At 30.6% G+C, this 24,202-nt stretch overlaps 5 protein-coding genes and 1 non-coding gene across 7 annotated transcripts; 1 reads left to right on the forward strand and 5 right to left on the reverse strand.

The window, feature by feature from the left end:
• Window positions 1–1,457: 1,457 nt before the first annotated feature.
• LOC108558811 lies at window positions 1,458–4,204 on the forward strand. The gene is made up of 2 exons (XM_017915842.1): window positions 1,458–1,774; window positions 3,175–4,204. The coding sequence occupies exon 2, from the start codon at window positions 3,180–3,182 to the stop codon at window positions 3,840–3,842; it is 663 nt and encodes a 220-aa protein (XP_017771331.1). The 5' UTR covers window positions 1,458–1,774; window positions 3,175–3,179; the 3' UTR covers window positions 3,843–4,204.
• Window positions 4,205–5,714: 1,510 nt separating this feature from the next.
• On the reverse strand, window positions 5,715–9,149 carry LOC108558807 (cyclin-dependent kinase 4). 2 transcript variants are annotated; one of them, XM_017915838.1, is made up of 5 exons: window positions 9,095–9,149; window positions 6,826–6,911; window positions 6,136–6,766; window positions 5,927–6,065; window positions 5,715–5,872 (listed from the first exon to the last, which is right to left on the reverse strand). In XM_017915838.1, exons 1-5 carry the CDS (start codon window positions 9,109–9,111, stop codon window positions 5,783–5,785), a joined length of 963 nt encoding a protein of 320 aa, XP_017771327.1. In that variant the 5' UTR covers window positions 9,112–9,149; the 3' UTR covers window positions 5,715–5,782. The 2 variants fall into 2 exon arrangements, with proteins under 2 accessions (XP_017771327.1, XP_017771328.1); XM_017915839.1 differs by lacking the exon at window positions 9,095–9,149 and adding an exon at window positions 8,254–8,341 and having other exon boundaries at window positions 5,716–5,872.
• Window positions 9,150–11,295: 2,146 nt separating this feature from the next.
• Window positions 11,296–11,367, reverse strand: Trnap-cgg. The gene has a single exon. It is a non-coding gene; the product is annotated as a tRNA-Pro (tRNA).
• Window positions 11,368–11,717: 350 nt separating this feature from the next.
• On the reverse strand, window positions 11,718–12,508 carry LOC108558808 (DNA-directed RNA polymerase III subunit RPC7). Its single transcript, XM_017915840.1, has 3 exons — window positions 12,335–12,508; window positions 12,029–12,282; window positions 11,718–11,970 (listed from the first exon to the last, which is right to left on the reverse strand). Exons 1-3 carry the CDS (start codon window positions 12,491–12,493, stop codon window positions 11,763–11,765), a joined length of 621 nt encoding a protein of 206 aa, XP_017771329.1. The 5' UTR covers window positions 12,494–12,508; the 3' UTR covers window positions 11,718–11,762.
• On the reverse strand, window positions 12,490–12,904 carry LOC108558809 (DPH3 homolog). Its single transcript, XM_017915841.1, has 2 exons — window positions 12,708–12,904; window positions 12,490–12,647 (listed from the first exon to the last, which is right to left on the reverse strand). Exons 1-2 carry the CDS (start codon window positions 12,813–12,815, stop codon window positions 12,501–12,503), a joined length of 255 nt encoding a protein of 84 aa, XP_017771330.1. The 5' UTR covers window positions 12,816–12,904; the 3' UTR covers window positions 12,490–12,500.
• Window positions 12,905–18,882: 5,978 nt separating this feature from the next.
• On the reverse strand, window positions 18,883–21,971 carry LOC108558812 (hemolymph trypsin inhibitor A-like). The gene is made up of 2 exons (XM_017915843.1): window positions 21,790–21,971; window positions 18,883–19,213 (listed from the first exon to the last, which is right to left on the reverse strand). Exons 1-2 carry the CDS (start codon window positions 21,863–21,865, stop codon window positions 19,017–19,019), a joined length of 273 nt encoding a protein of 90 aa, XP_017771332.1. The 5' UTR covers window positions 21,866–21,971; the 3' UTR covers window positions 18,883–19,016.
• Window positions 21,972–24,202: the final 2,231 nt, after the last annotated feature.

A 24,202-nucleotide genomic window follows, 5' to 3' on the forward strand; every position in this document is an offset into this window, starting at 1 on the left:
GTATGCTTGTTGGAAAGACAAAATATTCAGCTTTCATACGAGTGGTCGACGATGTAATTATCTTAAGGGGTTGTCGAGAAAATCACTAATAACTGTGAATATAGTTTATATGTGATTTGGAAATGTTTTCATTCACGAAAAACTGTAAAAACTGAATAAAAACGAGAAAAAAATGTTCTTCAGCTTATAACAGGCGACTTGATATAACTACAAAGATGTATGTAAGCGCGTTGGAAAGGTGAGATCTTCAGCTTTCATACGAGTGGTCTATGATATAATTACCTTTAGGGGTTGTCGAGAAATTAACTGTTATGTATAAGACGTTGAGTATGTGTTTTTTTTTTCAATTTCTGCAGCTCATAGGAGGCGACTCGATGACAGCACGAAGATGTAAGTAGGCTCGTTGGAAAGGTGAGACATTCAGCTTTCATACGAATGATCGATGATGTAATTATCTTTCGAGTTATTAACGGTCCATGGATGCGGCTGTATATTAATAATATATAAACAATAATTTTCAATCAAAATATTTAAATTTTCCAGGAATCCTATTCGTCACATTCAAATCAAAATATAGTAGTAATTTGAAACAACAACAAACCTACCAATTATTTTAGTATATAAATATACACTTAAAGTGTTAAACAAACAATTAAGTTTCCATGGCATTCAAAACACCACTCGGAATTCGATCCCACACTTTGTGACTAATTAGGCACTAGAAATAAACAGCACTTTATTCAAAATACAAATAAAAAAATATATTCATGTAACTAAAGCTTTGATTCAAACAGTAAACATGAACATAATTATAAAATTTACTATTTAATTTTGGATTAAGTTTTGACATTTCTAAATATGTATAAAAGTACTATCTGTAAATTCATTATTCAATTGAAGAACTTTGAGGAAAAAAATTATAAAAAAAAATCCAATTTTATTGCTGTTGAAGTTTTTACGTTACAATCGTAATGTAATTATTTATAATTAACTAAGAAAATAGACAAATTAACTGAAAATACTTCAATATAAAAACGTTTGAACTTTATACCTAATAAATTGTACTTCATAACTTAAATCTAAATAATTTTATTATAAAATTTATAATAGTTAATAAAAAAAAGTTAAGTATAGACAAATAAAAAAACATAACGTATTTATAAAATCATGACATTATTTTGTACACTTTTCAACTCCACTACTCTCATAATAGTTATAAATTAATTTCAACAAACGACCTAGGAAATAATGCATACTAATAAAATGTTAATGAACGAACGTAAGAGAAATTCCTTTCATTAAATCGAACAACAGCAAAAATAAGCAAATCTCGGTTATCTTTTCCTTTTCCTTAACACGTTATCGCTTTAGCCATTCTCAGCGTTAATTAATTTTTAATTTTTTCCACTTCCAGTTTTTATTATTTATAAATTTCTGTTCACATGTGAAAAGTCCACGTGAGAGGAATGAGACTGAGTTCGCAAAAAGGAGTGCAAGAGAAACAGAACGTTTTCCACTTCCATCGCAAAAGCGAAGACTCCTCGTAACAACAACAAACTCCAAACCAAATCGACACTCCATAAACAGGCAACGAACGTTTGGTGCCTTCGTGCGCGAATTCCTTCCTATACGAAGACACATAGTTGCATCGCCAACCATCCCGACACAACATAATCATCAAAGTAGGCTCACCACGATCATGGATTACATTTAATTACAACGAGGATTAAGGGATTAACAAACTAGGAAAACACACAAAATCAAGGAAAGTCAGGTAATTAATCTCTTTGTTTCATTCATGAAAACGCTTTCTCTAGCTTTCAAAGAGATTTTCTTTAAAAAAAAAACCGGTGCTCACTATATTTTCACTATGAGCGATTGCGCAATGGGAATGCGATGTGCACTTTCCTTCCTCAATTATGATAATGAATTCGCTAACATTGCAAAATTGTTCTTCAATTAACGCTCTCACAATTTCCGGCCGATGTTAATGCAATTACTCCTAATTAAAATAAGGAGTCTAAGTCTAAATGTTATTTCAACTAAAATCTTCAATTATTTCTATTTTTAATTCAATTGCACAACAAAAATTTCATGCTCTTTTTTATTATTATTGCAGTTTTAATTTTACTATAGTTAAATATAGAAATGCAGCAAAACAAACTGGAAATAATTCACAATTTCTGCCAATGCTAATATAATTACTACTAATTAAAAAAAAAACACTCACTGAGTTGAAGGTCATTTCAACTAAAAACATTAACTGCATTCAACCAAAGTACATTTGAATAATACAGTTGTGCACGTTATAATCTTAGAATAATTCGAAATTCGAAAATTGATAGTTTTATCAAACCAGGAACAGCAGAAAATTTCTTATTTTAAATTTATTTTTATGTTGTTACTGTTTCAAAGTTTTAAACGTAGTGTAATTTTTTATATGTATAGAGGAAAAGCAATAGAAACATGAAATTATTAATTGAATTTATAATTTTTATTGACTTTCCGTCATGTAAAAAAAATTCAAAACGAAAATTCTTAATTCATTTAAATTTTGTAGATAATTATTGAATTTTGTTGTTATTACAGTTTTAACGTTCATAAGTATAAAAGTACGAACTATAAATTAATTATTCAATTGAGAAACCTTGAAATAAAAAAAATCCAATTTGAAATTGAATTTATTGTTCTTGAAATTTTTACGTGACAATCGTATTGTAATTATTTAGGCAAACGTTTTAAAATTAGAATATAATTATTTATGAATATGTAGAAATGTATATTTAAACAACGTAAATTATTATAGAAAGTGTTCCATTATAAGAGAAGTATAATTTTTCGATGAAACTGCAGGATTTAAACATGGATTTTCAAGTGTTGATCTTGCATTTCGAGAAACTGGTTTGCAACGCTTAATCAGCAATTGAAACCGAATCTGCTGCCTCCAATTTCGCTTAAGCTGTTATTTCTAAGAGCATTTGCATGTAATTAATACTTTTTAATAGATAATTTAACATTTACTGATTTTGTATTAAAGAATATTGTTGTTGAAGATGATGAAATAATCTCAGAATGTGTCAATGCCGTATGCAATTATTAAAGTCGCAGGCATCGTGATCGAACGATGACGTAATTCCAGTTAATTCTAGTTTGTTTATTTGTTGGTATATGCAGAAACGATGGAGACTACCCTGAAGATAAAGTCCATATCGCAGCCGGATCCTCGTGGAGCGTACCCTTCGGAACGAAGATACTCTGCGTCGATGGTGATGGGTCTCTCGATTGTACATTTGGTGCTGTCCCTGATCTCTTTGGTTCTGATGGCATTGGCCTTCGTGACGGAAAGCAGATACATATTTGCTCCGGCCATATGCGCGTTGGGATGCACGACTGCAGGAGTTGCAGGAATCCTGGCGTCACGACGCTGGTACATCGACCATCATATAAGCGGGTTCTTCTACATGTCCTTGATCTCAACATTGACTTCTGTGGTAGCCATAACCTGCTCTGTAAATATGCTCTTCCCATGGACGTTGGACCATTTCCACGCCAACATTTTCTTCTGCTGCTTGGCCTGCATCGTTTGGTCTGTGATTTCCGTCGTCGTCGCCTACAGGGGAATGAAGAACACCTATCCAGATGATATTATCGTGTCGAAATGTAAAGGCAAGGTCGAGGTGTGCACGAAGCAGAAGGGCAACAAAAATGCTAAAATCGTCATGGATCAGAGCCATCCCGACATTTTGAACCATTACAAGAAGACTGGAGGCCATCTGCCTAAAACCGAAAGCTACTCGGAGTATCTGGAGAGAGTCCACAAGTATTTAGATGATAAACAATGAATTTCTGCATTTTCATCTGTTACAAAGTGCGTTTGCAATCTGATACATTTATAAATATAATTCTCAGATGACCTGTTCTATTCTAATGTTCATTATTCCCCCTTTTTTTTTATTCATTCAAGTCCGGTCCGACGAGTTTCGCAGGAAATGACCGGAACGAAGTGTCTCCCCTTTTTCGTTCGTTCTTCATTCGAACAGAACAGAAACCACTTGCATGTACTTAGAACTACTAGTTCTTGCTCTTTCTTGGATCATTGATCGCATACGCACTTTGCAACACAATTTGGCTAAACTACCAAAATCCTGTTTTACTTGTTTCTAATCTGTATCAGAACTTGTACCAAATAAGAATTTACGAATAAGTTTTAATAAATTATTTTGCATTTTTCTTTTAATTTATGTAACAACAAACTATTTCAGGCATCACTTTGAATCAAAAAAAAAAAACAAGAATTGTCGATAGACGAAAGTAAAGAAATCTATTCAAAATAAGAAAATGTATTATTTCAGCTTGAGAAATTATGTATAGAATTAAATAATGTAAAATATAAATTTAGTACTCTTGAAATTTGGGAAATCCATAGATAACAATATTTAATTAATAAATGAAATATTCAGAAACAAAATTAAATTTATAAAATGTCAAAGGATGAATGTAAATCTTTGTATTACTGATATTTAACAAAAAAAAAATCTTAAATTCTTCGCCTTAATATTCGTACTTTCAAGCTGGAAGGGTTCGGAAAAACAGAGCAAACAGATTCGTCTTCAATGGGAAGGCATCCACTGCTCCCTGCAATACACTTAGCTTGAGCAGACAGATAATTGTAGTTTTACGATATGCAACCAAAAAAACATATGGTTTATGTAAGAAATCATTTTTCTTATTGCTAAAGAAATAATGGGGAAAAGGGAGTTCAAATCCGAAAACGTAGTTGTACAGTGGCAGAGAAAGTTTTATTTTCTGTTTAGCTAGGTGTACACCTCACATCAAAAGTGGGTTTCCGCTTGTCCCTTATTTCCCTATAAGTACACAACGTCTTGTCTTTTCATCTCCACACTTCTCTTAGCTTGCACATCTTGTACAATTTCGCCAGCCACTGCTTTTGATAATTGAAGAATTACCAAATCCAGTCTGAGTTACCGGGGTTCAGGGGGAAAAAAAGGTGGAATGAGTACACTTAATAACTGCTTTCAAATCGGAGTCTCAGCGATACAGTACAAAGGTGTTAGGAGAGACCTAGTACAAAAGTTAAGCGAACTTATTCCAAAATCATGAAAAAACATCCAGAAATAGACTGGGCCAATAAAAATTGTTAATAAATAAGAATTATTAATACAATATCAATTCACATCCCAATACAAGGTTTTTTTTTTAATTATAAATTAATGTATGTAGAACTATATTTGTTTCTAAAGAATAATGGTGTTTTTATCATTCTTTAATACTATTTGTTTATGGTAGTGATTGATTTTCGACTATTGGTAATTTTTTGAAAGATCTTTAATTAATTTCCAAAGAAACCCAAGTGCACATATCGAATATAATTGAAGTTTATTTATGTTATTTATTTAAACATATTTATTGATCATTTATTGCCCCTTAGGACAAAGGGCAAATGGAATACATTTCACAGAAAAAAATGTAAAGAAATTTCTTATAAAATCTTTATTATTCTATATAGCTGCAATATTAAAATTAATGGCAAATACTGTTATAGTTATCTTAATATAAAAACTAAAACTAATTCAAGAAAAGTGTATACATTAACATAATGTCACATATAATGATATAGTAATTTAGGAAAAGTATGTGAACGAACGGTTCAAATACAAAGAAAAATCGAAATTTTCAAAAACAAACAGTTTTCTTTTTGTTTCATAATAATTTAATACAAAAACTGTATACAAAAGGAATAATATAGTAATAATAGTTTGAACTAACAGTTTAGTGGCTCTTCAGTGAAATAATCGTGTTGTAAAGCTTTGAAGGCACAATTCCGTTTCATGGGGTCAAAAGTCAGCATGCTCTAAAAATCATTGCGTAAAAATTAATGGAATTGAAGAAAGAATGATCCACTCACCATAATCAGATTGTAACCGTTTTCGCTCAAATTCGGTACAACATCTTTCAAATCGACTTTATCAAGAATTTCAAATGAATCATATCTTATTGACATGTTTTCTTTGGGCCATTCACTTTGCAAAGGTTTCCCTAGCACTCTGTAATGATTTTTTTTACGTCATTAACTGATTAACTATTCAATTGCTAACTACATTTTTTTACTTTTACCTAAAAATTCTGTTTAATTGATCTACTTCGGAGTTCCCACTAAATAATGGCTTTAATGAATACAATTCAGCAATTATACATCCAACTGACCAGATGTCTACTGGAGTGGCATAGCTTAACTCAAGAAGAACTTCAGGTGCTCTGTACCAGAGGGTGACAACAACTTTGGTGAGCCTCATATCAAAATCGTATGTTTTAGCTAGACCAAAGTCTGCTAATTTAATTCTTCCTTCAGTTGTAACAAGTATGTTCTGTGGTTTCAAATCCCTGTGTATAATCCGGTGGCTGTGCAAAAACTCCACACCACAGAGAATCTCCTTCGACATTTGCCTAATTTCCTTCTCCAGAAAATTTCTCATGGACCTCTTCTCCAAGTACATAGATAAATCATACTCCAAGTGTTCGAACACTAAAAACATTATTAATTCTTTCTCTAATCTCTGGCCATGGCAAATATCCAGGAGACGGACAATGTTTGGATGCTCATGCACATCGAGTTGCTTAAGCAAAGCGATCTCTCTGAGTGTATTCAAGGGGATTCCATCATCAGTAAGAGGAACTTTGACTTTCTTTAAAGCTACCATTTTGTTCGAGGTCTTATCTCGGGCCTTGTACACCATGCCATAAGCACCTATCAAATAATTTCAATCAATAAAAAGTGGAAGATCATACAAATAAAATGTACAGTACCTGTTCCAATGATGTGCATCTCCTCATAATTGTTCGAATTCTTCACCAATTCCATTCTGTATGCGAAATGACGAGATTTCGTGTGGCTGAACAGAAAAATTTGCGAAAAAATTAGCCGTTATCTTAGAACCTTGACTTCATAACTTGGTTTCGTTTTTTTTTTTTACTTGTGTCTGGAACGTTTTTGTGTGCATTTCAGTTAAATTTTGTGTGTGTATTTACATCGAGACACGGGCCGAAAATTTAGCAGCACGAACAAGCTGAGGACGTACAACGGAAACTAAACCGTTTAACGAAGCAACAGATGGCCATCAGGGCCGGATTAGCACTTAAATCTAAATACAATACACTCGAAATTTCCATCGCCCTCGGTTTCCACCTATTTCAGTGCGTGTTTCATTTAAGATTTATTCAATGTATACGGTTTTTCCCATTCACTTTAAGGACAATTTATATAATCAACATAATAGAGGCTAGATTATTAAAAGAATTAAAGAGACATTAATTCATGTTCTTTTTATTTTATAAACACGTGCTACGTACCAACTAATAGAACAAGAGAAAGAAAAAAAAAACTATTTTTCTTAATGATGAAATCAAAATCTAATTGAGTTTTATTGATAAGTAAAAAACTAATTACTGTATTATCTTCTTACATTGAAATTGAAAGTATTATTTTGCAATATTTGTTAATCATTGCAAAATAAATTAATGTAATTTGAATATTTCAATTCAATTCAAAGTATTTTGTATATATTTAGCAAATGGCTATTGACCTGTAAATTTCAAATTTAAATAGAAACAGTAATCTAGTTTTTATGTGATAACAAAACAGGTTATAATCTACAAAATATAACGTATATTTGTATCATGTTATAGACCTACTGTTTTTTTTTAAGTTAATTCATATTGTTTTATTCCTAGATAACAATAATATACAACATTGTGCAATATTTGGCAAATTCTTGCTGTTTTAAAGTGTTGTTTCTTTTGTTGCGTGGCGTCTTTTAAGCACCAAAAGGGGCCACCTAACAAAAGATACTTTGCATTTTGTTTGTCTGATATCAGGGACGGATTTAGGCATGGTCTTTAGGGGCTGTGGTCCAATCAAAGAGCCTCTTTCGCAGTCAAAAATAGAAATTATCACAACTATTAATGAATTTATATTAATTTGGTGAAAATATAAAGTAAAGTACTGTAGACTTTTGCAGCAGTGTAATTCAAGTTTTTATTATAATGAATTTATATTATTGTTACAATAAATCAAAATTATTCAATTCTTATTTTAAATATTTATTTAACATATTTATTGGACATAATTATGACCTTAATGTTATAGTTTTATATTATTTTATCTACATTACAAAGCAAACATGGACATTGTTCATAAAATATATTTATAAAGTGATTAAGTTCTAATAATATTACCTGTTTTTATCTTTAGTATGACACTGTTATACCTTACTTCAATTGGCAACAACACTCAAATACTTAATATTTCCATTATTTATATTTTTTTTGTTTACTTACAATGAGAACATTACATAGTAAATCTCTGATTCTTTGATGTTTTTGCACACTTTTTTTTTATCACAATATCATAATTTTTATGTAATATAACAACTGTACAATTTTTATTTATATTAGAAAAAAAAAGAGTTATCATAAAAGAATTGTTTCTTTGAACGAACAAAGAAATGTTTTAATTGAATTCTGTTGTACTCTAGTTACTTTCAGTTACATTTTTTTTTTGCTGAGATTAGATTTTCCCGTACCTCGCTGTTTTAGATAAGCAATGAACTACATTATTACGAGCACGTTTGCATTTAACCATTTGTTACAAATTTGTCGAACAACAAAATTTAATAACGCTGATTTTAGAAATAATACATTTACGTTTTCTCTTCATCATTAACAGCTTGCTGACATATTTACAATTTACGAATTAATGGGAATAATTGTGTTTAGTTTAAATTTGATTATATTTGTGATTGAATATGAAATGTAAACATGTTGCACCATTAAATATACAATTACAGAAAAACCTCGCTTAAGGCTGTTTCGATCACTTTGGTTCAGAAATTTTCGAAATAAACTAAATAGAAATAAATTCTAAAAAAAATTTATACAAAAAATGATCATTTTTGTTTGTTTTTTTTTACAGTGAAATCTCTTTTTGTGCGGTTTATTTAGTTTATTGATTAGTCTGGTTTCAAACAGTCCGGAATATTTCACTTTTTCAAGCATTAATTTACTATTTTGTACTTACGTTATCTCATTTAACATTGATTCGTACTTTGAGTGAAAGTGGTGTTATGTCTGCAAACACAACAGACTTACTGTACTGAGCGGTTTCAATGCAAGTATGAACCAAATATAATGAGATAACAATGAAAGATTTCTCGAAAGATGTTTATGGAGATTGGTGACCAGAACAATGTTTCATTCCTTGTTATTTTACTCATCTTTGCTTCAATTGATGATTTTGTTACAACAATTAATTGTTAATTTGTCCATATTGATGTTCATTAGTTACATATGAAAAAAAACTTAATTTTGTTATACTTATCAAATTAATTCCTACATAATATAACAATAAACAACCACAGTTGACCACATTTTTTATGTCCATATAAAAATTAATAATAATCTCATATAGTATATTCACCAATATTCACCATGTTGTTGGGAAATAAGTTGATGAAATACATGATAGGAAAAAATATCAAGGTACAAAGTAGGGGTAGAAACATAGTAGCTTTCAAACAAATGTTGTTCTTCCAAAGAGAAAATTTCACTCATTTTGGACAAGGAAATATTGTCGTGTCCCAGGGAATATAGTCTGGTGTTGTCGTTGTCTCAATAGTTGGGAATTTAATGAAATTTGTTTGGTTATACATAACTTTATTCGTTACTTGGTCTTCTGCTGAGACTATGCTCGTCTTAGCTTTTTTATGAGACTATGCTCGTCATATTAAGGTTTTACTGAGACTATATCAGTCTTTGAAGGTTTTATTAATACATACATTAATAATGCGAATAAGAGACGCCTTGGATGTCTCTAGTTCGTCAATACAATATATTAATAATAACAATTATAATAGAATCAGTCTCAGTAAAACGTTAATATGATGAGCATAGTCTCAGCAAAACCTTGGAAAGAGTACCAATCATTATAATAAACTTGTTTAAAACCAATTGAATTATTTAATTCCTACAACTGAGACTTCACAACGACAACACCAGACAATATTCCACTGTGTCCAGAATTCCATCCCTGGGACACGACAATTAATTCACTTCATCAAAGTACCAAAACGAGAATACGAAGCCAAAAACTTGAAGAAACCATTAAATTAGCATAAACCACAGCTTCATCAGAGGAGGATCTGAAAGAGGAATTCGTCGCATCAGGAGAAGCTGATTCCTCAGAATCTTCCACCACTCAAAACCGTTGGAAAATATGGTAACGTACAAGTGATGGCAGAGATTCGCGGATTGTTAAAAAGAAAGAAGAGGGAAAGCTTCAGAAATTTCTGATAAACTCCCTCAGTGGAGGTTTTGAAGAATATTACAATGGAACGAAGGAAACACATCAAAATCAATTTCTTCCTTGAAAATTTCTGGAGAGACATGTTCCTCGGAAATCTAACACCAAAGAAACCCCAATTTCTGTTAGTTAAGGTATATGATGAGGACTACTATCTTGACAACTCCATCAGTTTGGCAGAATTGGAGTTGTTACTGAGATTCGATTATTCAACAACATCTTGTCCTCTGGAAATGTTCTTGACTCTTGGAACAGGGTTATTATAATTCCCATTCTGAAAAGCTATGTACCATCAGTACCTGGTGATCCATAATCCAGGAGATCAATGTGTGGTAATCCTGGCACAAAACCATGAGAGCAGATAAAGGTAAAACATACTTTAATAACTTCAAAACAGTTTACGGTAGCCCATTTTTTTTTCTCTTTTATTTCCATTGGATCAAGGGATGGTAACTAGTGAAATTGATGAATGAATTAATGAAGAAGAAAGCATTAAGATTTTATTAAAGAAAAACCTAAACAAATTAACTTTACATGAAAATTTAACCTGATTTGCACAGACTTTTACTTATTCATGCCTTTGCAAAGCTGCCTTAACTACAAGAACATTTAATTTTTCTCGACATGAAAAACCACCTGGAAAAACCTTATAAATTCTGGAAGGATGGAATGCTTCAATAGCATTGGTAGATGATGAAAAGTATATAGATCATAACTGTGTATACATAATTGTTAATTTATAAATCGATTTTGACAAAGGAACAGGAAATAATAAAAATGGAATAAAATATCGTTCAATTAGAGTTCTTACATTTCCAATGATTTCTGACACTTCGTTAAGAAATTTGTAGGGTTTCCACATTAAGGACATAGTCAATAATAATCATTTTTATTTAACAACAATAAAAAGTTTACCCCATGGGCTCGTCCGGGATTTGAACCCGGGACCTCTCGCACCCGAAGCGAAAATCATACCCCTAGACCAACGAGCCGATGTAAAATAATTGCGTATATTCGCGATATCAATTAAAGTTCTTTAAATCGCAATAAATACTAATTAGCAATGTTAATTGTTAACTAATTTAATTTTAAATTATAGTTTAAATATCCTGACGATCATAAGATACTTTGTATGTAATTTATTGCTAAGATATAGAATATTACTGTAAAATAGTATAGGCAACTTTTATGTCATCAAGTTGCAATATATTTTATATTTATTTACAGTATTTTTTTAATTAAAATTGAATATGTTATAAACATATTGCAATTATTAATAAGTAACAAATTTTGTTTTTACCTTTGTTTAAGATAAAATATAGAAAATAATGAAACACAATAATAGCATGAATTTAGATAAAATATATTTCTATTCAATATAATTTAATTAATACACAGGTCCATCGTCCAAATTATCTTCTTCGTCCTCATACGCTTCACCATTATCGAAATAGTTATTTGCATAATCTGTCCCATCGTCCATCTCTTCGTCCTCCGGTTCGGAAAGCTTCAATTCTTCCTCGTCGTCTTCTGCAGCCTCGTTTTCTTTCGTCTCTTCTGCACCTTCACTCTCCATTTTCTCCAGTTTAAATAACCTGTTACAGCAAGAATAAATTAATCTAAAATCATTAAATAAACAAAACAAAAACTTACGTTTCTTGTATATCAACGTTTTTAGAAACCGCATTCACTTTGTTTCTCTTTGCAAGGACTTTCGGTCGCAGTTCCGCTGGCAACAAATTCCATTCATACTGTCCCTTAGTTTGTGGCAATTGTGACAACAGTCTATCAATTTCATTAGTTGATTCAGTTCCAGTTTGTGGCTTCTTCAGAAACGACGAAGATAATTGCATATGGTCTATGTAATCTTGCCTTAGCACAACCAAATAATCCAGATCTGATGATTGCTAAAAAAAAATCTGTTAATTTGTGTTTCAATGGATTGTTGATTTCATTTACTGTTAATGGTACAGGTCTGCGGGCTAGTAATGGGTATAATGGGGGTGGTTGGGTAACTAACATGGGGGCTCCTTCTGCAGAGTTCACACCAAGCGAAGCAAACTGGGGGTTGGTTTTGGTGAAGCCACCGCGGCCTCCTCCTCGACCGGCCCTGCTCATTTTCAAATTAGTTCACTTCCAACTTCTTTAAACTGTCCACAACGTTCTGCACCTCTGAATTGGCGGCCTCAAAGTCTTCAGGATCATAAATTACTTTAATGATCAAGGAGCAGCTGGGACAAGTGGCCACTTCCTCACCTTCCAGCAGTTCCTCCTACAAATTTTCAAATTACGTTTAGAATCGACACATAACCTCTAAATGTTCTTCAACTACCTTAGTTATTTGGAACCTGTCCCCGCATGGACATGGATAGTAATAGGTTTCTTCTTCCTCGTCGTATTCAAAGTCTTCTATTTCGATTTCGTCGTGGAATACACTCATCACTTATACTGCTTTTACGTTTCAAAACTAGGAAGTATTAATCATTATTTTTAGGTTACGCTACAAACTTGTGTTCTGTCAAAATAAAGGAACTGTCAGGTCTATTTAAAGCACGTGGTGAATAATATAGGCAACTCAACATACATCTGCAGTAGACTATGAAGACTATAATACAGGTGTCCCTTGACTCACAAACTAGTTCCGTTCCAAAGGGTTGTTCGTAAATCGGGGGAATTTAAAAAAAAATTCAAAATATACTTATCTTAACACACTTTATTATGGTTTTTATTGACAGCCTAAATTTGAAAAAATAGATTAAAATAAACAAAATACTTACTTACAAATACTTTTCAATGTAGACATCACAAATATCTTATAAAAAACGACAAAAGAAACAAATGCAACAAAACAGATAGAGTACATCTTCCAAAAATATTATATTTTATTAAAGAAATTACCAATTTTTGTTTGGAGTCGGGGGATACCTGTAGTTGAAAGGTTGAGGGGAAATAACACGAAGAAGGAAACCAATGTTAATATATCAAATATAATTACGTTATTAATAAATTAACAATAATTTATATTAATTAATTATGTTTCTGCATTTAATTACGTTTTAAATAAATATATTTTTCGAATCTAAAAAAAAATATTAAATCAATTAATTTAATATTCTTACGTTAGCCCTTTAGAATGTACTTTTTTTTCTAATGTATTTATGTTTGGCCAATAAATTATTATTATTATTATTATTATTATATTAATATTCTTAGTATAATTGAAAATTATAAATGAAAAATTATATAACATTGTGTTATTATATTCCAAACATTTCTAGTTTATTAATTTCTAGTTTAATTGCATAATCTGTTACAAATACTTACTGTTTGTAATATGATGAACATTTATTTATTGTTCCTAAAAATGAAATATTATTGACATGATTTATGTTGTTTTTGATTTAAAGTTTAAGTTAATTAAAATTTTCATTAATCTTACATTGTAATTGCTTTAATAGATAACAAATTAACATTTCTGAAATGGTTTTACAAAAAGCATGGTTTCACTGAAATTAACTTTCTATTGTATTAAGTATGTCATGTATATGACGGAAATAGAGCGTTATTAACTTAGGTTCGTAATTAGTTTCGTTCAGACACAAAAACAAGAGATTAATTTGTTAGGACGAAACAATAAAGTTGAACCAGCAAGAACATTTAATTAAGACCTATATTTTAATATGTTACTTCATGTAGCATTAAAAGATGAGTTTTTTTTTGAAAATTTGTTGCTTGTATCATGTGAATAGTTTGTGTTGTAGAATTTTCATTTTAGGTGATTTCCTTTAAAAAGGCCATTAACAAATAGTCAATTCAGTTTGTGTGATGTTCTTTGAGTGTACAATTTTCTTTTGTCTTTGTTGCTAACAATTTTATCTAAATATTCTACTGAAAAACCATAATCTTATTTGTTATTTTACAAAGCAATCTGTTGTTGTGTCCAACCATTATTATTATAATAATTGTTGTTGTTAATATAATGTATTAACGAACTAGAGACATCTCTTAGTCGCATCATTATATAAACATATACATCAGCATAAAGGAATCTCTATCGTGATTCCAGTTCCATACAGTTTAATATAAACAAAGGGGATCAAGCGTAAACCTTCCCATCGATAATTATATACCTTTACTCCGAATTCAAGTCCTTATTATAAACACATAATGATCCTTACACGTACAATCGTAATCGATCATCTTTTTCATATAAACAAATGCATAGGATTTTGTTCCGGTCTTATAATAAACAAAACCACTAAGGCCAATCCCGCGGGAACGCTTAATCATCAATATATACAAACCCTACTCCCGGTCACAACTCCAATCTCGTATTAATAAGAATTAACTTTGTAAGTATAGACCAAGCATAGACCAAGTAACGAATGTAAAACCAAACGAATTTCGTTAAATTTCCAACTATTGAAACACCACAACGACACCAACAGACAATATTCCACTGTATCCAGAATTTCGTCCCTGGCACACTATATACAAGCTTTAGTTCTAGATTAATTAATGAAAAAATAAAAATATATGTTAGAGATTGATCCAGCGACTAAACTCCACAGAATGCTTATAAAAGAAAACCTCACAAACACATATAGGCAAAGTCTTATTGTCAATTTAGATATCACTAACACTAACTTAGGGAGGTGCTGTGGTTTAAATCGTTTCAATATTCGTTGATGAGATTCAGTGTGTGTTAGAAGTTGGTTTGTATGGTCCTCCAGCCGATGTTGGTATTTGCTGCTGAGTTCCGTTATCTCATCCTTCACAAATCTGACTCTAGTGTATTGATGTATGTACTCGTTAATCGGGAACCAGGCATCATTGGCAATTGCTTTGAGCGTTTTTCACTGGTATGATGTCAATACTTGTATTACAAGCAGATCCCCACAGTTGTAATCCGTAAGTCCATAACGGTTTTATAATTGTTTTGTATATTAAAACCTTGTTTTCAGCTGAGATGGATGAGTACCTACCCATCAGCCAATGCAATCGTTTTACTGTCAGTCCCAGCTGTTAGTTTTCTTTTTGTCGTGATATGTTTTTTTCCAGGTGAATCGACGATCCAGATGCATGCCAAGTATCATTCAGTGTAATGGGTGGACAAGTTTGTTGACTCATTGTGTACGTTACATGCACCGACTTAGTTCCATTAGCCCTGGATTCTCCACTTTCTGAACCAATGTTCGATGCTATTCAGACTTCTTTGGAGTATTTGTGCGGCAGTAGTTCGGTTTTGGGAACAACGGTGTAATCTTCTGCATTCAATAAATTATTAAGATCCTTTTTATCGAAACCTATTTATTCAAATTTGGATGTCAATTTCTTTTTTTAGTACAAAATTCAACCATATTTTAACTAAAACTTAACATTCCTTAGTGACCTTTTACGGACTTTATTTTTATTTACTTATTTATTATAATTTACTTATCTTTGATACTTTCTTTTAAAAAGTTTTTCTAAATTTTTAGTTCTACTAATATAGTTATAGTATTTTATTTAATTTTACGGATATAAATTAAATTTCGCATTTTGTATTGGTTATGAGTAAATTATTTTCTAGAAATAAATATGTTTTGATTTGTAGTAAAATTGTGTTATACAATTCTGATTTATATGTGTAGATTATTCAATATTTAATTATGCGTTCGCGCAATCTGGCGCAGTCAAAATCTGTATTTATTGTATTTATTTGTTGGTTCGTTAATAGAAGTGACGTGCGAATAATGGATAGGAATAGCTAGCGGTAATGATTAAAATAGGTGATGATTGCATGATGGAAATCTTGGTTTTTGATGAGCGCGTGAGGACCCGAATGTGGGATAACGTTGAAATATCGTTTTCGGGTAGTAATGAAGATATATACAGGATGACGTTGGGATGTGGGGCATATTCTGTAATTTGGGAAATCGAGTGTAGGAAAGTCAGTCAGGCTGTTAAATGGAAAACGGGATGAAGTCCGGTATCCACCCTCATTCTACCTGAAAGACCGAACCGAACTACCAAACAAACAGCAACAACGAAGGCAATCTAATAATTTCGCCCAACAAATTTTTACTATATATTATATTACCAAAAACGCTATATCAAAACTCCTGAGTTTGACATGCAGTATGACCATTTATCAAATTACTGCGGCTCCGACGAGCATCGTTGATTACATTTAACAGTGGACCATTTTAATCCGCCACACACACATACACATCATCATCAGCTTCATCGCTTCATCCACGCATCGCATACCTAATTTTGGTGTTTCTTTCGCAGAGCTAACAATAAAAAAAAACACGCGCACCTCGCAAGAGAGAAAGTTTGAAGCCAATGACCAACCGTCTGTTTGTTATAGCCAATGCTAATTTGCTGTTTCTTCAAATAGCTTCACACCTATGCCACCACTTACATAAGTTCCACAGCCATTGTTGATAATCTTTAAATCTATGGACATTGTCAACGACTGATTTCGATGTTCTGTTTTCGTGTACAGTCATAGTTACGCAATTGCGCGCACTTTTCAAATTCTGTGAGTCACAAAAATTTGCATACGTACATACATCTTTGCTGTGTAATATGTTTATATATGTTTTTGCATACAAAATTTCACATACGATATATTAAGATATATTTAGTTTTCTCGTGAATTCTAAGAGCAAAACCTCTCATATTGCGATGTCGCCAATATCCCGTACTGTTTGACAATAGATTAATCGAGGAAATATATCCAAATAAAGGAAAATAAAAACAATAATTAAGAAATCAACAAAAATATACGTATTAATAATAATATTTATTGAAGCAGAACAAATTACAAACTCAATTACAAAATAAAAACTCAATACAAATACAAAAGTATTATTTATTAAGAATTAAAATTTAGTTTCTTTTAAAATTTTCAAATAATAATGAATCCGGGGGCATTTAAATTAATGTTTTTTTTTTCTTAAATTAAAATTCGTACTAAATAACTTCTATTAATGCAAGCAAATTGTATAGTTTTTGAAGAATAGCGAGAAGTACGCGTAATTTAATCTCTTATGTAATATGTTTACATCAGATAGTTTTTTTTTATTAATCTTACTGTTCTCTAACTCTAGCTTAGGAAAAGGTCTAACAATAGACTGGCATTTCATGAAGTTCAAGCACATAATATTAAATACTTTACGAAATTTGTTAAATACTTAATATTTATCCAATAACTTTCAATCATTACGTTTTTTTTTTCGGAAACATTGCAATGGACAAAACAAATATAATTATTTTGAATATGAAAATGTCATTATCAGAATGTCATTTATATAAATGGACAATGCTCAAGAATTATAAATTAGTCATATTATTATTGAATTTTAATGATTTCTTTTTGTTTCAATGAACAAAAGGAAAAACTAAATCTAAAAAGATATAAAGGGTGTCCCAAAATTAATGTAAGATTTGAATTTGCCGCTCTTTGTGCAGTTATGTCTGAAATTGTTTTGCTGTGCGCAAATTCGAAGTTGACTTTGGAAAACAAGTTGCTAGTGTACAAAGTCATATTAAAACCAGTTTGGACATACGGTATCCAATTATGGGGAACAGCAAGCTCAACTAATATTAAAAAAAATCCAAGTATTCCAATCTAAATGTGTTAGAAGAATCGCGGATGCACCATGGTACATCACCAATAAGAGACTGCACCTTGGAATCTAAAAGCAGTGGAAGAGGTTGCCAGCGATCAACCTTCTGGACAATAGCAATATTATATACAAACGTCATGGAATGTTGCCACTGAACCGATTTGATAAATGTTCAGTGGAATAGTTTGTAAATAAAAAGTGACAAAAAAAAAGTTGTATTGGAAGCAATTTGGGCCAAAGCATATTAAATATTATTAATGTTTACGAAATGAATAAAATTTGGTTGGCAAGAAGGTAATTTCGGTTTGACAGGTTTAAAGGACTTCTGTCATTGTTATGAGTTTTTCGTTTTGTTTTGTCATTTCAAAGATGTCACTTTTAGTTTAGACTCAATTTTTAGACATATTCAACAAATTTTATTTCCTAAAAAGGTAAGAAAGCTCATATTTGAAGTTTATGATTTTTATTGTTTAACATAATGCACGTGTCAAATTTGGTTTAAAAAATCCCTTTTAGATATTTTTCACTCAAAGATGATCAACATAAACCTACTAAAATTTGTGATGATCAAATCAAAGTCATAATTGAATCAATATTTATAATATCCATCTCAAACGGAATTAAATCGACACTTTTTTTTTACATTATATACAAGAAATTGTATTTTAAGTAATATTTCTTCTTTTGTAAATAAAATTTTATTGATGAGTTTCATACCTTGCTTAATATTGGTAAGTTTTTAACTTATTCTATAATCTTATTATAAACGTGAGTTTAGATTAAGATTATAACAAATATCCTTTCAGGGATTTCATTCAAAATAAAAGTAGAAATATATGAATATAAATATTTTATTTAAAAAACAATAATTAAATAAACTTACACAGAAATGATGATATTTGCATTAAATAAACGTTAAAACTAATGTAAATGTAATTTATCAATAAGGACTAGACACGTAGAATACCGAATATGTTAAAGACGAGCGGAAAGACCGCAAGTTTAGCAGAGTCTCTTTTTTTTTATTGGATTCCTTCGCACGTTTCCATGCACATCTCGTAGGTGAAAAAATTGTTTCCGTTGCCATTGCAACCACCATACTTGAACTCCTTACAGCTCTGCGTCTCCGGATCGTATCTCCATCGAGGAATCAGAGCTCTGCAGTGACCTTTGTATGCTGGCAATTTGCACTTTGTACCCAAATCCACGCTCTCTGGAACTGAAATCAAACAGAAAGATATTTAGTTCAGTTTTGTCGTTGTCTTTATTATATTTTATTGACATTATTTGGAAACTTGCAAGTTCATGTTTATAACATTGATAGGAAACCAAACCTAAGACTACGCAAATCCGATAATGCACGTATATTTGATTAGCGCTCAATTCAAATAATCTCTCTAAAAATACATTATTTATTAAACTGTTGCATCCTGCGGCTACGATCGTATAAACATTTAGCGGACTTAGCTCGCGTCCGGTTACGAAAGTATACAAGAATATTGCATACTTGGATTGCTTTTATCAGCAGAATTTACGTTTAGTAACATTAATTCATACTTATTAATCTATCCAATAGAAAACAACAATTTAAAAAAGTACCTATCTTTGTGTGTATTTGATTTTATCACATGAAAATATGCAAATATCGAATTCATTATAATCGGGTTTCAAAATTTCAAAGCAATCTAAATTTTAATTCAGCAAAATAAAAGTAAATATAGTTTACAGACTAGACTAAGACTTCATTTTTATACAGTTACGTCTTAATTTTATGAGGTTTTAAAGTCCTCGATTAGTCTTGTATTTTGGCTGAACCTTTTACCCGCACTAAATTAATACTTATTAAACTAATCCAATAGAAATCAATAATTTATTTTAACATTTCCATTGTATGATACAATTGATAGTTACTATACTACAGAAAATAAATAAATTAAGTATACAAATGTTATCTTATTTAAATGTATTTTCAAGAATGACGTTGATAAGGTTGGTCTAGTTGCATACATTGTAATAAGTGGTTCCTTCATTTGAATTAACTCGTAAATGGTATAAAATAATTGGTACAAGGTTTAATCAATGTTAAAAACGTGTTTTTTTTTTAATATAAAATGAACGAAATAGGTAAAATGGATTTGTAATGAAAATTATTCTGCAATTGATATTTATGTATAGTTTCTGTCATTCAATATTTCGTATAGTTGTATTATTTTATTATATTGCAATTATTTAAAAAAAAAACTTGATAAATTGTGAATTTTCTTTTACTGTAAAGTTTATATTTAAAAATCAATCTGGAAACGAAAATGTATACATTTTTGACTATAGAATAAAAGTGGTACAAACTTTTTCTTTCATTGTTATTATTATTATTAAGAGTTTTCGGTTTATATAGTGCGGTCTTAGTGATCTTATTCAACCGGACTATTTGAAACCAGACTAATCAAGAAATTAAATACATATAAAATAAACAGTACAAAAAGAGATTTGACTGTACAAAGGAAAAAAAAAAAGATTATTTATGTATATAAAAATGTGTGTATTAATTATTACTATCATTGTAAATACGGATTGATCGAAAACAGATATTTTATGTTAAGAATTAATATTTTCATGATTGACTTCACATTTATTAAAAACATATTTTGATTGTCTTTACATAATTTATTTCTTCAATGATTAAATTTTACTAAAACATTTTTTAAATATTAGTATAGGTATTGACCTCGCATAGTGCGGCCTCGATCAGTGCGAATTCATTATACAGGAATATCTCGACAATATCTCGCACTGTTTCAAACCGGACTGATCGAGAACTTTAAATCAAATAGCACAAAATGACATGACACGTTTGTTTTGAAATTTTTAAACATAGCATAGTGCAATTTCGATTAGTGCGGATTCATTATACAGAAATACTTCGCCAATATCTCGCACTGTTTCAAACCGGACTGATCGAGGGCTTTAAAACAGCACGAAATTAATTGTTTGTTTTGAAATTTTCAAACTGTACTATAATGAATCAGGTATTGACTTCGAATATTGCGACTTCGATCAGTGCGGATTCATTATACAGAAAAACTTCGCCAATATACCGTACTGTTTCAAACCGGACTAATCGAGGTCTTTAAAACAGCATAAAAATAAACAGTACGAAACGACTCGTTTGTCTTGAATTTTTCAAACTGTACTATAATGAATCAGGTATTGACCTCGAATAGTGCGACTTCGATCAGTGCGGATTCATTATACAGAATAACTTCATAAATACCTCGAACAGTTTTAAACCGGACTAATCGAAGACTTTAAAAAAGCATAAAACTATACAACACAAAACGACTCGTTTGTTTTGAAATTTTCAAACTTTACTATAATCAATCAAATAATGATCTCGCACAGTGCGACTTCAATCAGGGCGGATTCATAATACAGCAAATCTTTACCAATATCCCGTACTGTTTCAAACCGGACTAATCGAGGTCTTTAAAACAGCATAAAAATAAACAGTACGAAACGACTCGTTTGTCTTGAATTTTTCAAACTGTACTATAATGAATCACTTTCTGATGGTTACTCCTTTTTCTTTGATGTTTTCAATAGTTTTTACTTTACAATTCAGAATTTAGAAAAGGCAAAAAAAAATTAAAAACGTATAAAAATTCGGTTATTATTAAAAGATATTTCATGAGTAATTTAAGTTAATGTTAATTAAAAATTGTAATTTGATTTAATGACTTCCCTATAAGTAATAAAGTTACTAAATTTATTTGATTAGTAATTGTTGAAGTTGCATACCTTCGATGTTGTTGTTAGGTCTGGATGTGGCAATCCCTACGATGAGGAGGAGAACAAAAACGAATTTCAAAGACATCTTTGCAAAGAAATTATTCACTTTTGAAACGAATATTTGGTTAACAAAATATATATGTTGCAGTTCGTTTGTTACGTAACTGATCAAAGCCGTACGCGAAACGAAATTGGCGTCCCCGGTTCTAGCAAGCGGCGTTTATATAAACCGGTGAACACTTCGGCAGAGGTAGAGGAGCGGTCTACGTCATCGTCGGTGCCGATTTTAGTTCGTTAAACTATTCCAGAACTCTTGTGGAAAAAACGAGTGAAAACAGTCGTTGCTGCTGATACCTATTCAAATTACGCACAATAATTATGTGGCACGACAATCGAAGTACACTTTTTGTTGTTGTTGTTGTGTAGTTGTTATCGGGTTTGATAGTTCTAGGGTATTTTCCTTTAGTTTCCAATTTGTGTAATACGTAACATTTTGATTGTTGCGTTCAATAATTCACACATGTAAAAATTTTTACTCTTGAACAATTGAGATAATAATGATAATTATTTTTGGTACTAAAAACATCAAATAAATTGATTGTTTTTGGATCCAAAAGTCAACAAACTTTAGAACTCTCATAATTTTATTATACATAAAAATAATAATAAAAAAAAACGTCCAACTATTGTAAAAATAAATAAATGCACCAACACGTTAGGATAATTGAATAAAAAAATAATATAAAGTGGAATAAAAATTAATTAAATTTTAGATTTAATATTTTTTTGGTAAATTATGAATTCAGGTGCAGAAAAACCAATGGTCTATACTATAGACTCTATAGAAAGAAAATTATAATAGTTATAGAATGAATTGTTTTCTTAATGTAATTTCGTATTCATTATAAAGATTGCACCAAATGTTTACATTATATCACCATTGTTTTGGTAGGTGTCGATGACTCATAGACGTTGCGATCTAAGATTTCTTCCACTTATTTGGTATTCCTTTAAGCAACATGTAAATGTTTTCTATATATTCCTGATGAAATTATAACTCACATATTTAAAAAAAAATCATTTGTACAATTTAAATGTTAAAGTAAAAAAGTCAATTTTGTGAATGGTACATCATGTAGATGAATTGTAGATGAATATACTAAAAAGTGAGATTTCTATCGTTTTTAGAAAATACTTTGGTTTAGATCAAATGAAACACATTTAGTACCCTCGTAAAGATGAAGGAAAACACAGTGCATTTTACACGTTGATACTTTTCTATTACTATAAAGCCAAACATGTCACTAAAGAAATAACTAAGATATTTTCTGTTTACGGAGAAGTTGTTTTAGCTAAATAAACTTTAGAAACATAATTCTCAAAATTTCGAGCTGATGATTTCAGTCTGAAAGTTCTATTAGTAATAATGATGAAATCAAGACATTGATCGAGAATACCCCATAGTACATGACACGTGAATGAGCAGAGATATTAAATATATCCAAAACATCTATCGACGAACGTTTTTGAAGCTTGCTTACATAAACCGTTAAGATATATGAGTTTTGAACAATTTAACGGACAATATCATCCCTTATATTTCTTTTACTACTCAATAAAAGTAGTTGGAATTGTATTTGTCCACCCGTAGTATTCACCAGACATTGCACTTTCCGATTTCCACAAATTTTGGTATTTTCAAATTTCCATTAACTGCAAGAACGATTAATTTTCAGTGGACATAAAAAACCACCTGAAGAAGTTTTTTTTTGATGAAAAACCTAATAAATTCTGGGTGGATGTAATGTTTAAGTTACGTGAAAGATGACAAAAGGTTTATAGATCATAAAAGTTTTGATTTTTAATTTTCTTCTCAATTACAAATTAAATTACCGAATGACTTCGATCAGTGCGGATTCATTATAGTACGATTTAGATCCTCGATTATTCAGATTTCAAACAGTCCGGGATATAGGCGACATTAATTACCAGCATTTTGCAAGCTATTGTTGTATTTTAAGTTTATTTTTAATTATCATTTATATTTGTCATATGTATTAAGGATTTTTTTACATTTTATTAATATTTGATAACCTCATCTATCTTTATTCTATAAATTCATTATTCAACATACAATAATTCTTTGAACTATAAAATGTGGATATATGTCAATCAGTATTGGAAAATAACCACGATTCATGTTTGATTAATTTAAAGTTGAGAGGTCGTGTGATATTGCAGACATAATATTTATGAATACGCTCTTGCAGCATCGGCAATGTATGATGCTATTCAACAATCACATGTACATCTTGCAACATACTATCAAAACAAAATCTGTTTTCAATGATAAATGTGTACGTTTTACACAATCATATTATTTCAATTAATTATTATCTCATATTTAAAGTGAACCAATTAA

This window comes from Nicrophorus vespilloides, unplaced genomic scaffold (assembly GCF_001412225.1).
Source record: "Nicrophorus vespilloides isolate i.1.1-1 unplaced genomic scaffold, Nicve_v1.0, whole genome shotgun sequence".
NCBI classification, from domain to species: Eukaryota; Metazoa; Arthropoda; class Insecta; order Coleoptera; family Silphidae; genus Nicrophorus; species Nicrophorus vespilloides.

What these genes read in the sequence shown, in the direction of transcription:
- LOC108558811 (XM_017915842.1), top strand. Translation starts at nt 3,180, where the DNA reads ATGGAGACTACCCTGAAGATAAAGTCCATATCGCAGCCGGATCCTCGT.
- LOC108558807 (XM_017915838.1), bottom strand. An exon ending in GATGCACATCATTGGAACAG is followed by an intron (nt 6,767 to 6,825) that starts GTACTGTACATT and finishes ATTATTTGATAG; the next exon opens with GTGCTTATGGCATGGTGTAC. An exon ending in ACGGTTACAATCTGATTATG is followed by an intron (nt 5,873 to 5,926) that starts GTGAGTGGATCA and finishes AATGATTTTTAG; the next exon opens with AGCATGCTGACTTTTGACCC.
- LOC108558809 (XM_017915841.1), bottom strand. Translation starts at nt 12,815, where the DNA reads ATGAGTGTATTCCACGACGAAATCGAAATAGAAGACTTTGAATACGAC. An exon ending in ACAGGTTCCAAATAACTAAG is followed by an intron (nt 12,648 to 12,707) that starts GTAGTTGAAGAA and finishes GAAAATTTGTAG; the next exon opens with GAGGAACTGCTGGAAGGTGA.
- LOC108558808 (XM_017915840.1), bottom strand. Translation starts at nt 12,493, where the DNA reads ATGAGCAGGGCCGGTCGAGGAGGAGGCCGCGGTGGCTTCACCAAAACC. An exon ending in GCAGACCTGTACCATTAACA is followed by an intron (nt 12,283 to 12,334) that starts GTAAATGAAATC and finishes ATTTTTTTTTAG; the next exon opens with CAATCATCAGATCTGGATTA. An exon ending in AACGTTGATATACAAGAAAC is followed by an intron (nt 11,971 to 12,028) that starts GTAAGTTTTTGT and finishes TTGCTGTAACAG; the next exon opens with GTTATTTAAACTGGAGAAAA.
- LOC108558812 (XM_017915843.1), bottom strand. Translation starts at nt 21,865, where the DNA reads ATGTCTTTGAAATTCGTTTTTGTTCTCCTCCTCATCGTAGGGATTGCC. An exon ending in ACCTAACAACAACATCGAAG is followed by an intron (nt 19,214 to 21,789) that starts GTATGCAACTTC and finishes GTTTGATTTCAG; the next exon opens with TTCCAGAGAGCGTGGATTTG.